General features: G+C 39.5%; 1 protein-coding gene across 2 annotated transcripts; it reads right to left on the bottom strand.

Annotated features, from left to right (window-relative positions):
* Positions 1–299: 299 nt before the first annotated feature.
* Positions 300–14,461, bottom strand: DUS4L (dihydrouridine synthase 4 like). Of its 2 annotated transcripts, none has more exons than XM_075599716.1 (8): positions 14,292–14,461; positions 13,172–13,244; positions 12,586–12,734; positions 9,318–9,439; positions 6,496–6,613; positions 2,500–2,622; positions 1,640–1,866; positions 300–834 (listed from the first exon to the last, which is right to left on the bottom strand). In XM_075599716.1, the coding sequence occupies exons 3-8, from the start codon at positions 12,693–12,695 to the stop codon at positions 587–589; spliced, it is 948 nt and encodes a 315-aa protein (XP_075455831.1). In that variant the 5' UTR covers positions 12,696–12,734; positions 13,172–13,244; positions 14,292–14,461; the 3' UTR covers positions 300–586. The 2 variants fall into 2 exon arrangements, with proteins under 2 accessions (XP_075455831.1, XP_075455830.1); XM_075599715.1 differs by having other exon boundaries at positions 12,586–12,711.
* Positions 14,462–15,893: the final 1,432 nt, after the last annotated feature.

Here is a 15,893-nt window from a genome sequence, read left to right as displayed (position 1 = left end):
GCATGGTCATTTAGATAGTGACTACTTTAAACATTTGGGGCTATATTGACCCGAGGAATAGAGTAGAACGCTCAAAAGCTTGTCCTAAAATATCAGCTGTTGGTCCAAATAACAAAAAGGTAACACCTAACTGAAGTACTCATAAAATTTGGGCTACATTTACTAAGTGCAAATCTGCAAGGCTCCTTAATACTCATTCATTTAAATAAGGTGCATAGCGCTGTTTAGTAGATCTGGGTCATTTTGTCTTAATTGCAAAAATACTGTCTGTTTAAAAAGAAGGACAACATGAGCAAATATTGAAAGTTATTGTCATAAAATATAATTTGTTCTTTAGTCTCTGGAACTCTAAGAATGCTCGATATTGGTGAATTCATACAAAAAAGGTAATCTTTGGAATGTGCCAGTAAAATAAATTAACATATTTAGAAATATGGTAATCATATGAATTAAAAACTAGTTTGATTTGTTGCATCAAAATTGCTGATAAAACATCAATTTACATACTGACCAAATAGTATCGTAACCTAGATTCAAATTCTCAACAGAATTACAACAATATAGCTGATCAGAAGTGTGAAAGCTGTTACACCCCATAGTGATCTCTTAGATAATCTAGAACCGCAGATGTACTAGATAAGACATTAAAAACTCTCTTTTCTTGTTTTGAAGTTATTCTTTCCATCATATACATCAAGTGGTGATGAAAACAGGTGAAAGGAGTTCCATGTTCCAAAGCTATGTCAACCCAGTCCTGAACACAGGTCAGCGGAGTCTCATCATATCCTTCAAACATGGCGGGGTTCGCTAGAAGTCCCCTGGCAGCCATCACACCTTTGAGAAAAAAAAAATGAACACATTGGAAATAAAATACACCAAACAACTAGTACTAGATGAGCAGTATTACATCGGGCTCATTGAGAGATTTTCTAACCCTACCTTAACCTTTTCTGCGCTCAATGGGTTAAAGGAGAAGACGTTGAATGGACCCACATTCCAAAAATAAAATCACAGATTGACAACGTCTTTCTGGCTTTGTAATATGTTGCACAGAAGAAGCTAAGATTAGTTATAGCAGAATCCTTAAGCTATGAAGGCTCCTTTGTTTAGTGGGTATGGAGTTGGTCTTCAATGTACAAGTTTGAGGGTTTTGCTCCCACATGGATCAGGGGCACACTGTAGAATTTTTTTGTTCAGGTCGCAAGACCATAAACGTTACAATGTTAACCATTGGGACATTATATCGTCCTATTCCCTTTTCAAATAATGGACGATGGACTTGTATAAATAATTATGTGAACAATGGTATATCCCCCTGAATATTCAGTTACTGCTGGCTGACCATGTATTGATAACATTTTTACACAAAGACTTTGGGGGATCAATAAATAGGAATCCTGCAATCATGGGTTTTTTTTTAGCGTGCCTTGTAATTTTATAGCTTTATCTCGCAGCCTGCGAAAATATATTGATTAAATAAGATGTTTTTCACTCCAGCAATAAACATTAACAAAATCCAAATGTTTCACATAAAAGTAGGCAGATGAGCATCCTTTAAGTTTTCATCCGTATACACTAATCTTATAATTACATATCATCGTAGTTTTCCCCATAGAAATGAAATCCAGCAATGACTTACCATCTGCACCTGTTACCTGATGAATATTCTCAGCCTCTTTTAAACTTTTAATATCTCCATTTGCCACTACAGGAATAGACATGCTTTCTTTAATTGTTCTTATTGCATCGTAGTGCACAGGCTGATGTCTTTCCTCAATGGCTCGTCCATGTACTGTGATCCAGGATACTCCAGCCGCCTCAGCCTTCCGACAGAGGTCCACTGTTCTGGTTATGTCTTCATGGATTCTAAAATGTAAAAGGTGTAAAATTAATTAGCAAATCAAAATGAGTCAAGGATCCACTTGAATGTAATGGAAGTTCAGGATTTTGGATATGTCCTCTCATTACATATGTTGTCTATCTACCTACACTATAAAACAAAGAGAAGCACCTTGTCCATAGTATAAATCTATTTAATTGTAATATATAAAAGAGAGGGTTGTGGCTAAATAACACTCGCAAACAAGGTAATAGTCGCCTTATTAAAACCTGGTATTGAATGATTACCAGCCACTTATGCTCGATGCAAGAAAATTCAAACTGTAAATCCCAGAAGAAACGTTGGACCAAAAGCAGGTACGGTAGCAAACAGAGGATCGATGTGTTCCCCACACTCCTCAGTATTCCCCACCAGATACCGGAAGTGCAAAACACTACCTCCAGTCACAGGGGGAGCTTTCCAAAGCAATGAGCTCTCAGCTATCTCAAAAAATAGCCCAAATTGGACTATCCAATATGTTTTGTGGCACAGAAGTCGCGCTGTGCGACAAAACGCGTTGGGATAGTCCAATTTGACAACTAGCTTTGGACGCAACCCACATTTTTTTTACTAAAAGCACAAATAAAATCCTACTGGCATTAATTTTCGAAACATTGTACCTGATTTTGATCGACACAGAAAATCTTGGATTGTTGACTTGATTGCGTATTTGTCTCACCATATCGCTAACCAATTCGGGCCGATTTATTAAACAAGCTCCAATGCCTTCTGCCATCGCCCACCTTTTAAATACAAATAAATTGTTGTTACTGGTGTATATATAACAACACAATTGTGCAAGAAAAGTGCAAGAAAAATGGTACAATGGTACAAGGTTTACCGAAGTAAAAGTAATTATATATATACATACAAACACACACATCCATACACACACACGTGTACACATACATATATGCAGTGGTTGACAAATCACAAAAAAATCTACTCGCCACCTAGTACCAAACGTGTGCTGCTTGGGCCAATATTTACTCGCCCGGGGGTTAAATCCACTCGCCCGGAGCGAGCAAATGTATAGGTTTGTCGAACACTGCATATATGCATACACACACAAACTATTGTGGTAATTCTCTGTACCCGGAAAGGTTGTTCGAGCCAATAACGGCCGTTCAGACTGCATGGAATTACCGAATAACGGCAGAAGTATAGTGTAGTGTCCAAGGCATCAGCCTTTATCAGAGGTAACATTTCTGACTCAGCCACTGACATTTTGGCCAGATTTACTAAATAAATCTGTGCTTATACCGTATGTTGCACTTCTCCATCTTCTATTACTGAAACGTGTTAATCTTCCCAAAAGCAGCAACTTCTCTTTATGAACATGCACTCACACAGCTACACCTTCCGCACTTCCTTCATTCATTGTGAGATGTCAATATCTCACTACACTGGTTAGATTGAAAGCTCTTTGGAGCAGAGCTCCCTCTCATGGGGCTTCAATTTAATCCGTAGCCTTTACCCTTGTATTGACATTGTATTATCTTGTTCAACATGTATTTTTTTGTTGTTGTAAAGAACCCGGCTACATACTCCCTGCTTTACAACAGTAAAGAATAATCTTCGTTGATCACTATATGGTCTGCTAACGATTACGGGTTAGAAAATCTGTCCCCTAACCTCAGAGTATTTGAAAAAAATCTCCTTTCCCCCCACCACATTAAATCTTTTGCATACTTGACTAATTAAAAAAAATAATAATATAATATATATATATATATTTTTTTTTCGTTCTTGAACCTGTAAATCCGCAGTCAGCCATAATGAAGCTGCTAAAATTCCCATAGACAGAGGAAGCGGCTGTGAGTGTTATGGAAAAAATGCAATAGCACTTCAAAAATAAATAAATAAATAAATAGGGCTCTGCTTTGGAGCATTGTTAAGCAGTTAACAATATGAGAGGGCTAACAAATATATTTGTATTTCTCCAACAGGGAAAACATTCAGAGGATTGCACAATTAAGTGTGTTATCAGGACGAGGATGCAAATTATAGGCATTTCATACAGAAAGCCAACGCAGAGAGATTGGTGCATGAAAAGTATTACTATAGTGTAAGTGGGGCATGAAAAGTATTACTACAGTGTAAGTGGGGCATGAAAAGTATTACTATAGTGTAAGTGGGGCATGAAAAGTATTACTATAGTGTAAGTGGGGCATGAAAAGTATTACTATAGTGTAAGTGGGGCATGAAAAGTATTACTATAGTGTAAGTGGGGCATGAAAAGTATTACTATAGTGTAAGTGGTGCATGAAATGTATTACTATAGTGTAAGTGGTGCATGAAATGTATTACTATAGTGTAAGTGGGGCATGAAAAGTATTACTATAGTGTAAGTTGTGCATGAAAAGTATTACTACAGTATAGTGTAAGTGGTGCATGAAAAGTATTACTATAGTGTAAGTGGTGCGTGAAAAGTATTACTATAGTGTAAGTGGTGCGTGAAAAGTATTACTATAGTGTAAGTGGTGCGTGAAAAGTATTACTATAGTGTAAGTGGGGCATGAAAAGTATTACTATAGTCTAAGTGGGGCATGAAAAGTATTACTATAGTGTAAGTGGGGCATGAAAAGTATTACTACAGTATAGTGTAAGTGGTGCATGAAAAGTATTACTACAGTATAGTGTAAGTGGTGCATGAAAAGTATTACTACAGTATAGTGTAAGTGGTGCATGAAATGCATTACTATAGTGTAAGTGGGGCATCACCATCGGTTTGCAGTCCTCGTTACTTATTGCTGCTTCTTTAAACCCTGGGCAGGAAGGAAAATCAATAGGAGAAGAAATCAAGGGTTTGAAGCACTAAAGTGGCTAATGGTGCTGTGTTGCTCTGTGCATAAACCTCACTAAAGCTCTCTCTGTCACAGCTTAAAAGACCAATCCTGCTCTCCTTTTTTATAGTTATAGGATTGAAGCAGGGGGTCTCCGTAGCTGAACCGTGTTAATTTCAGCTCCGTGGACCCCGTTTCCCGAGATACTTACATCTGTAGGGGGTGCCGGCAGCAGCTCCAGCTGTGTGGTTATAGAAATGGCGGCTTAAAATGTCACACGGGCCAATAGGAAGTGTGTGACCAGGACATTTAAAACTGTAGAGCAGCTACTCGCACCCCCTACAGAGGCAAGTATGGGATCCCAGGGCTGAAATAAATGCTGTTCAGCTCCAGAGACCCCCCCCCCCCCCTGCTTCCCACCTAGGGGGAAAACATGTTTCATGGCAGCATCTGCTCCTTTAAAAGATGGTTCACTCCTGATTTATTACTACATGTATTATAAAATATTACATTGATTATTATTATCATTATTATAGCAACAATTTCGTGCTCTTTCAATAACCAAGTATTTGCATGCATTTTATATCATGTAAATACCATTATATACCAAACGATAGTTACAGCCAAGAATTGCAAAAGCTGAAGTTATTGTTAGCTACAGTTCATGCTTGGGACCCCCCCTCTGTAAATGAACATGCTGCCTTATCTAGTAATGGTTACACTTCACAGCAATCACTAGTCACAGCCTGCTTTAAGACCATCTTCCCTTGCCTGGGAAGATTATAGCTCTACTCATCTGAATGGAGCCGATATCTTCCAGGAGAAAGGGAAAACACTGCATATTGAATGAGATCCAAAATAGTCAACGCGAGGGCCCCTCACTATCCTTGATATATACTCAATAACCCTCTCTAGACAAATCATGGAAAACTGTTCTGTTGATTATTGGCATTGAGAAAAGCCTCATGCAACTTCCTTATAATAAAACCTTGGTTAGAGTATATACTGTATATTGGGTCTATAATTTTCCTAAAGACACACAGGAGCTGCCTAGAACTACAGATAGACTTGATATAAAGTTCAGTACATTTATCCCTGAACATGAATTGCTGCTTTAACTGGATTTATCTGCTTGTTGGCTAAAAGTGGCAAAAATAATCATTTGTGGGAAACATATACAATTTAGCTTGAGTGTCCCCTGCAGAAGCAAATAGTTTCTCCTATATTGCTCTATGAAGTGCAGACATACTGTAGTTAATAACCTATTTATCGCTGAAACACGTGTTTTCAGGATTTTGTTCACGCTTCCACATGAACAAGTTCAAATGAGATATACGAGGGGTTTCATTCTCTCAACTCCATTTTTTTGTGTGAGGTGTTCAACATGAGTTTGCACAGGCAGCCCCCACGTATCTCTCCTCTCCTTACCTTTATTGGCTCTCCGATAAAGGACAGGGAGGGATAAGGGTATACACTTGCTTGACAAACACGACCCCATTCTGAGATCCCCAAAGGAAAGGTTTTGTACTCAACTTCCAAAGAAACAAAAGCCGCCAAACATTTATGTCTCAAGCGCTTATTCCCATTATGTGTTATATGATTATGTCCCGTGTATCACTGCTGTGAAGTGCTATGTACATAAATGGTGCTACATATAAAGATATAGCAAATGGAAATATAATGTGTGGTGAATAAAGATATACATACATACATGAATTCATTTGTTTAGGGAGTCAATTCGATTGTTAAATTATTTACACAAATGTTATTTGTTGATGTTGCTTCGCACGTGCTTTGCAGGCCTGGCAGGCAGCAGAGGGGTTAGTTTACCTTTGAGGACAGCCGCAGTTGAGGTCTATTCCGTTAGCAAATGGGCAGACAAGGAGTGCAGCATCTGCTAAAACCTGGGCTTCCTTTGCAGCAAACTGAACAATTAGTGGCTGGTCACCTACAGAAATGGATACATTCAGGTTTATTTATACCGCGCTTACCCTTACAGTAAAAGCTTGTAATGTAAAATACAATGTAGGCAGGATGGTAAATAGAGCTTGCAATCTCTATTAGAAGAAAACAATGATAAGATACTGTATACAAAGGAGATTTTATACATGTCAAACACAATTATTCATCACTGAGACGTGGATCAAGGCTGAGAACTCACAAGGTCATTTTTATACTATGCGGACGAAATCAAATTAGGAGTACATACAGCGGAAACTAGAAGGTGATCGTCAACTGCAGTTATAAACCCAAAATGTACATTTAAAATGTTTTATCATTAACTGCAGCTAAGATAACGTAAACGATGCGGAAACGTGTGTGTTGGGGTATTATATCAATTTGTAGGTTTATGCAAAATGAGTGGTGATAAATTCCTTCTGATAGAAGCATTTAACATACAAACAGCGGAATTACACACAGTAAGCGTGGCAATAATCTGGTCACACAGTAAGCGTGGCAATAATCTGGTCACACAGTAAGAGTGGCAATAATCTGGTCACACAGTAAGCGTGGCAATAATCTGCTCACACGAGACAGCTGCTCTGCTTATGTGAACATTCCAAGGCCCAAATGCACAAAGCTCGTTAAGTTAGGGCTCATAACGTCATGTTATCAAATCAATAACGGACGTTATGTTCCCAGCGGGTTTACGCCAATCCCCAACTCTAATTATATGCAAAAACAACAACTATTAGTGATCTCATTAAAACTGGCTTAGTTGCATGTTAAATTAGCACTGACGCACCTCAGTTTAACAGGACGCGTGCTACGCCTGTTTTACCTTCGTTACACAACGCAGGGCTTCAATAGGCTTATATGTCTTACACAACAGGGCTAGGTATTTGGACAGGCATACTGTAGGCATTAATTAAAGCAAGCCCTTTCTGTGACTCGCCCACCCTGTGTATATAGGAGTGTATATATTTTTCACTCTGACCTCAGATACTCACCACCTCTACTCATTTCATTGTTTTACTTTTACACCTTATTTTATATATTACATAGTAGATGAGGTTGAAAAAAGACATATATCCATCAAGATCAACCTATGCGGATTAATAAATGTTATTTTTTTAAACCACTATTCGTCATTGATATATTTGTATAGGACGGTCCTGAAAAATGTGTTAAACTTCATGTGTGTACACAGCAATTAGGTATCTTGGGGGCGTTCACCGGTGCTGCAGTTTCTACTGACATTTATATCATTAGATGTCGTATCTCTAAATATCAGTACTAATGCGGTCCTAGAGTTACAATTCATATTGTAAGTAATAAATCATTTGATGCTTTGCAACGCATGTTTAATATATTTGTTTATGCGAGGGCTTTGCCTCTATTCTACCTCCCGAACAGAAGCCGTGCGAAGTATACTCGTATTGGATATGCTGCATACATCTTTCCAAACCACCAATCGCAAATATGTCAACGGTCGCCATAAAACTACACTGCACATGTGGGAAAAAACCATTTGGGGTTTTAGTATTTCAACAGTATTAGTTGGGAAGATGCTATTTAGAAAAAGCATGTACTATACGAGGAACAACTTTGCCAATTTCATTCTCTACATTTTCTCTGAATTCTTTATTGTTTAATAATATATTAAAATATAAGTTTAAGCATAAATAACTATTGAACCTATAACTATATCAGTGCAATTGTGTGGATATACATTTAGTTTACATACAGTATGTATATAATTTGTAAGCTGTCTGGGGCAAGCATTGCCTTTCCTACGTCTGCTTTTATGTTTGTTTATCTTATTATACTACAATTCCCTGTATTCTATTATCTTTTTTGTAAACTACTGTGCACATTGTTGCCACTATATAAACGAAAACATATTTACATACATACAGTATACACACCGATTGTTTTTGTGTAGTTAAGCAGTAGCGGTGCAGTTTAAGCAGAAACAAATATTTGACATAACTACAGTATATTAATGCAATTGTGCTGATATGCATACATCATTTTAAGTATATATAATTTATATACACATACTGTTAATGTATTGGCAAACAGCTGTTAATAATTGTCTCCGCCATGAATATTTAAACACACGGAAACGACAGATCTTGCAATGGTCCTGGTTTGGACTAAAAGTTGAAGATTCCTATTATTTTCAGAGAATTTCAATGAATTACTTTTAAAAGCCCCGAAGTAGGTACAGTACATGAACGTATGCATGCAGTAACAACACTTACAGTAGAAGAAAAACTAACAGTCCCACTACTAAGGCGGCGGCCATGGTCGGGGAGACGGCGCGATCACAATGCCTTAAGGCAATGATTGCAGCCATAGACCGCGCGTGCGACAGCGAGAGGGGGCGAGGAATCAGTTCAATTTGATTCCGCGGCGCGTGACAGCCAGGTCACATGAGCGGTTTGGCCAATGAAGGTGAACCAGCACTGTGACGTCACGGCCACGCCCCCCCATCGCGTCTAGCCTGGACACACAACGCTCCCGCTAAAACGCGGGTGACGTCACGCGCACGGACACGAGCGGTCACCATGGACACAGCCTAAGAAAATACTCTTTCTTTCTCTGTCTCCCAATGCCACTAAACCTGCACACACGCTGGATACAGAAATATCCCATCTCTTACTTTTAGAAATGATGAATCAAGCCATTGTAACTCAGATCAGTACCTTGGTTTGTTGTGAATTCGCTGTCTCTAGCTTTCACCGACTTAACAAAATCAGCAGCAACAATCATTGGAGTATAACATAAATCACAGCCGTACTTTCTCACCAGGGCCCTGAAAGCCAATCTGTAAAGCAAGAGGTCTATAAATACATAGAGATGAAGTTGAATTATGGCCAAGAGATCGCTACTGACACCAAACTGGTAGAATTCACATTTATGGAACGAAATAACTGAATTGCCATGTTTTGTATAGCAGGCTGTTCTATTTTAATTATTTCCATACCATGACGACATTCCCTAATACCTTATTTCCTGCATCCTTCCTATGGCCGGGCTCTTCTTTGTCATAAAAACACTAAAGAATGCATGATCGCAGAAACAGGAGTTACTGTGGAGGTACCATTCCTTATGAAACACCTTTTAAATTTGCAATACTTGCTTACCCCATAACTGGCGAGACACATTGGTCCCACATCAATCTATCGATATATCTATATATAAGGCTTAGGTATGTTTCCGTATAAAGGTTGAGCTGATACAGGGTTGCTAAGCAACAACCGTAATGCCTCCTCAAGGAGAGGAACAAGGAGAGCAGGAGAGACAGCAAAGAGAGGAGTCAGATGGATGACGATGAGGGAATGGAGAGCAGTCTGCACACGGGGTAGGAGGGAGTGCAAAGAGAGGGGAGGAGGGAGTGCAGCGAGAGGGGAGGAGGGAGTGCAGCGAGAGGGGAGGAGGGAGTGCAGCGAGAGGGGAGGAGGGAGTGCAGCGAGAGGGGAGGAGGGAGTGCAGCAAGAGGGGAGGAGGGAGTGCAGCGAGAGGGGAGGAGGGAGTGCAGCGAGAGGGGAGGAGGGAGTGCAAAGAGAGGGGAAGAGAGACTGCAAGGTCAGTAAGAGGAGGAAACAGACAGATGAGAGGAGTAGGAGAGGAGGGAGTGTAGTGTTACAGAGAGGAGCAGACACAGTAAGGTAGGGAGCGCAAAGAAGGGGAGGAGAGAGTGCATAGAGGAAAGGGGGGGGGGAAGGGGACAAGAGACAGCAAGGCATTACCTGGAGGAGTGAAAACAAAGAGTTATGTTTAATTAATAGCTTTAAAGATCTGCTATATCGGAGTGTGTTACGCAGGGTACAGCTAGTTTTTTTAAAATTATTACTGCAGAGCCACTGCCTAAGCAATTGGAAGTGGACCACCATTGTAAAATAGATTGAGTTTCACCAGAGGGGTGTTGCAGTATGATTTATGGTATAGTTATCATTGAAGGTGTGTGGCGAGAACAGCACACATTAAAAAAAGTTAGACAGTTGCCTTAAAGGAGTAAATCTAACTAACCTCCATTTTTATTACACAACTGGGACCGAGGGGTTGTCCAGAGCCGAACTGCATTATTTTCAGCCCTAGGGACGAACTGGTTCCCGAGGTAGTTACTGGTATTACTTCCTGTTTTTTAGGGGATTTAAATGGTCATCCAATTGGAAGCCACAACCGATGATGTTGCATCTTCATATTGGACCGAGATTTGGCAGCCATCTTGTTTTACAACAAAAAACAAACAAAGATTCCCAAAACTACTTCCAATGTGACACAAATACACAGTGCAATACCTATATATTCTCCTGAAAAAGGGTCATTTAGTTTAACCCTTTGGCCAAAGCGTCGTAAGCCTGCTGCCACTTCGGTGTTAGTGGCCCCTCGCCAAAAAGGTTTAAGCTCGCCCCTCCCCACTTTCCAAGTTGGCAGGTCAGTTTCATTCTGCTGGATTATGACAGATCCAATGCTAATCATTCTTCCCCTAATTATAGAGGTAAATAAGAATTTTAACTCAGTGAGTGTTAGGACCTGATAACGGTCATGCCTCGAAGTGGCAGCAGGCTTACGACGCTTTGGCAAAAGGGTTAAACTAAATTACCCCTTTTCAAGAGAATATATAGGTATTGCACTGTGTATTTTTGTCACATTGTAAGTAGCTTTGGGCATCTTTGTTTTTTTGTTGTTGTATACATTTCGCCATGCCTACTAGCACTCCTTTTGACACTTATATACATATATTATGTGGTAATGTTTGGGGTTTCTCAGAGCTTGTTGAGTATCTATGTGTTTATTAGCCATCTTGTTTTCCCCCCGAGGGGGATTTAAACCCAGTAACTTCACAGGAAGGTATCTTGGGAGCCGGGAAGTCCCAGAGTTGAAAATAGTGGTGTTTTGCTCAGGTGGACTCCCGGTTCCCACCTCGTAAATTAAAAAAATAAATAAAATAAAAACTGGAGTATGAGGAACTGCTCCTTTAAGTCTCCAGTGAAAGGGTGAGCTTTCCTCCATCTAAATCAAATGGTGAAACAAATCAGTTTTTCACAGGGCTTAAAATCAAGAACAACTATTTATATTCTCTTCTATAAGGAAGAATGGGCACCAGGAACCCAATGGTCATCTGTCCATGATGGAACCACTGACTAGTTAAGGTCAGACTTTTCTACAATAAATATATTGGTATGATAGAAAATTGTTCATGATGGTAAAACAAGCACCACTAATTACGGTGCCTCCATTACAAATTTAGTTACATAATAATACAAGGATGATTTATACGTGTCTAGTTTTGGCAGACTCTTTCCCATTACACTTTTCACATACAGGCAGTCCTCGGTTATCCGACACAATGCATTACTCAAAATGGCGTTGGATAGCGAAACGTTGTAAAGCGAAACACATTTTCCCATAGGAACACTGTTTAAATGAAAGGTTCCGTTCCTGAAGGCATTTTTAATGCTAAAATACACAAAATATTTTACGCAGACAATAAGATATGCAGCATACACATAAATTATATAGTGCATATACTGTATTATATATATAATATAACATAATATATAATATAAATATATAATATAGTATAATATAGTATAATATATATATTATATGCACATAAACAACTTTGCAAAGAATCGTAAGAGCGTTGGATAAGCCATTTTGGCGTTGTCAAAATTAACATAGGTATGCATTGCACAGCATTGGATAAGCCATTCGTTGTAAAGCGAAGCGTTGTAAAACGAGGACTGCCTGTATGTTGATCGACAAGTAGTAATCTAAAAAAGTTATACATTAGTATTGCTTATTCCCAGTGTGCCAATATATTCCAGAGAATGGAATACTGCCACATAAATTGCAATGTCTAATGACAAATAGTCATATAAAGACTCAATTTACAAGGTGATACTTGCTCAGATAAATTCACAAGCCAAGGAAAGATATTTCCTATGGAAAAGTATTACTTACTTTGAATATCGAACCATGGGTGCACATATTTTCACTGTATGCCCAGAATAAAACAAATCCATTGGATTTTGTGGCTGACATTGTATATCGTCTGTATGGTGATAATTCATGTGTACGGATAAAGTCCTGGGGAAAAACACAACACAAAACTTGCTTTTCAATAAAACCTCAGTTCACGGGGGAGCAATATCCAAATTTCTGACAAAGATCTAAAACTGTAATTTCCTGCATTTTCCCCAGATATTAGCAACAGGTTATGTCTTGAAAGTGATTGCAGTATGTGCATTTACTGCAGACATTTCTAATGCGTAAATACAAGTCATATTGAGTGTTAAATGTGCACATGACCCACTGCATACACATTTACCCTCTTAACCTTGCCCTATAACATTTCCATATAACCCCCTTCTATATGTTTCCCAATACACTATAAGATTGTAAGTTTTCCAAGGCAGGGACTCTTTCCCCAATATTTCCACTGATGCCTACTGCACTTAATTTCAATACTCTTCCCCGTATTACATCTTGTATGTTCTCTCCGTAAAACTGCTGGCTGGCGCTATATAAATAAAAATACAATACATACCCTGAACCTGGGGGGAATCAAAAATTTTTGGTGCTGTCTGACCAGCTGAATCCCTCAACTTCGGTCCAAGTCGCTGTGCAGGAGGGAAGAGCAAGAGGAGCAGAATGTAATGAGGAGAGGTTAAAACGTTCAGGTCATATTTGCTTGTATACTCTCCCTATCATCTGTTTGTAGTAAGTGGTACACAACTGGTTTAACCCATTCACGCTAAGGCTACGTCCATGGTATGGCATACCACGCAGACGCGTCCGCACGCTGAGCAAACAGACTGAATAAAGGCAGTGTTCGCGTCTATGCGGCGTGCGGGCTGCGCAAGAAATCAGTTGAAACTGGTCGGTCACACGAGCGGTTCACCCAATGAGGGCGAAACAGCTCCGTGACGTCACTGGCACGCTCTCAGATGGCGCTCGTACCATGGCCAGGGAAAGCACCCGCTTTCCCTCAGTCTCCGCACGGGAGAACTGACTATGTCCGCAGCCTAAATCAAACAGTAACACTTCCCCATCCTTTCTTTTGGGGCCTGCTATACCTGACGTACTAGGCGGGGACCACTGAGAGCTTGGGAAAGTGTGATGGAAAAGGGAGTGCCGACATTAGAAATGGAACGGTTCTGGGGGACCCAGCAAAAGCAGCGCACAGCCAACTGGGAACGAATCAGCCTACATTTCCAAACTTTTACCCTTTGCGGTGCACCTATGACGGTCCCTTAATCTTTTAAATTCCAATGGATTATAGTACTATCTAGCAAAAAGAGGTTAACTGCATTTTGTGTAATATATATCTATACATACATACACACACTAAACTTTGACAGACATCCCAAGATGCAGAAGCTCCTTTCAGGGGGAATGAGATGGTAATGAGGGAGATCTAGTAATCCTCCATAGAAATGAATGGGAAGAGGGTACTTGAACGAGAGAAAACCTCTCCCTGGCATGGAGGACTTGTTGGGGTATTCATGCTATTTAAAACCCTTCAGAGACACAGGATCTCAAAGGGGGGCGGGGGGGGGGGGGATGATCACAATGAGTTTAGGAAGTGTCTAGTATTATATTCCAGGAGATATAGAGAACCAGGAAAGGGGTAAAAAGCCCAATCCATGTAGGAGAAGCAGCAGCACCTGTATTTCCCAATTCTTGCTTCAACAAACACTTGGGGAAGAAGTAGATGGAATCTTTACAGAATTATTTTGCAATGTCTCAGGCGGCACCGAGCCCTGTATTCAGCACAGTGACACAGTCCCAGGCCAAATATACAACACACAGTATGGAGTCAATACATGTGTGTCCAGTGACATCACTACGGAGCGTCTCACAGGCCAAAACACCACCAAAGTAATAATACCTTCCCCATAACATCCCACAGCGCCATCTAGAGGGGGGAAATATGATTTTATCAATGCTAATAGTATTAATGCTGATAGAATCCAGAATAGTCATTATTATAAACCCCCAAGGGAACACAAAACAAAGTGTCAACTAAAATAAATACCACAATGTATATCTAAATTAATAACAGTAACATATTATAGCTACAAAATATAAATTTGTTTATCAATGTGCAATTGAGAAAAAAAACATATAACTCAATGTATCTGTATCTGATGTACAATGTGTCATTTAATCATAAATACATCTGTATCACTTATCTATAGAGTTATAGCTGCAATAATACATAATATAACAAGTTCCAACAGAGTGTACATATGTATAAAAAAATATAAAATATACAAATTTATCCCAATAAGTGATTAGCGCAAATATGACCAGGAGCACTCAAGCCAGAAATCACAAAAAAATCCTGCTTTTCATTCATGCCAAATGGCACGAGAGTTCCCAATCTCAATATCCACAGACACTGCTTCCTCTTAAGCAATCTCAGATGGTTACCCCCTTTAAACATAGGTCCTACGTCATCCCCTAGCAGGAAAGTCAGCTGACTAACATTATGACCCTCAGCTTTATAATGTTTCACTACAGGAGAATCTTTACATGCTATAGTATCCCTCAAAATTCCCTGGATTACTGATTTATGTTCCCCTATTCATTCTGTAACTGGCTGTTTAGTCTCCCCGCATATCTCATCCCAAAGACACTTCAAAACATGAATCATGTATTTATTTATTTATAAAATATTTTACCAGGAAGTAATACATTGAGAGTTACCTCTCGTTTTCAAGTATGTCCTGGGTACAGAGTAAAACAAATAATACATGGTTACAATTACAGTTACATAAATGAACAGGGTATACATTATATACAAGACATTGCGTGCACAGTTAAAGAAAATATATATTATGAGCGTATGAAACAGTTACAGACCAGGTTAAAGTGTGAGACAGCCTTAGATTTGAAAGAACTTAAACTGGTGGTGGATGTGAGAGTCTCTGGTAGGTTGTTCCAGTTTTGGGGTGCACGGAAGGAGAAGGAGGAACGTCCGGATACTTTGTTGAGCCTTGGGACCATGAATAGTCTTTTGGAGTCTGATCTCAGGTGATAAGTGCTGCACGTGGTAGGGGTGAGGAGCTTGTTCAGGTAGCTGGGTAGCTTGCCCATGAAGAATTTAAAGGCAAGACAGGAAAGGTGAACTTTGCGCCTAGACTCTAGTGTTGACCAATCTAGTTCTTTGAGCAGTTTGCAGTGATGTGTGTTGTAGTTGCATTGGAGAACAAAACGACAAATTGAATTGTAGAGGATGTCAAGTTTGCTAAGGTGGGTTTGAG

The sequence above is a fragment of the Ascaphus truei genome, chromosome 5 (assembly GCF_040206685.1).
Source record: "Ascaphus truei isolate aAscTru1 chromosome 5, aAscTru1.hap1, whole genome shotgun sequence".
NCBI classification, from domain to species: Eukaryota; Metazoa; Chordata; class Amphibia; order Anura; family Ascaphidae; genus Ascaphus; species Ascaphus truei.
This window is presented reverse-complemented; position numbering and strand designations above follow the sequence as displayed.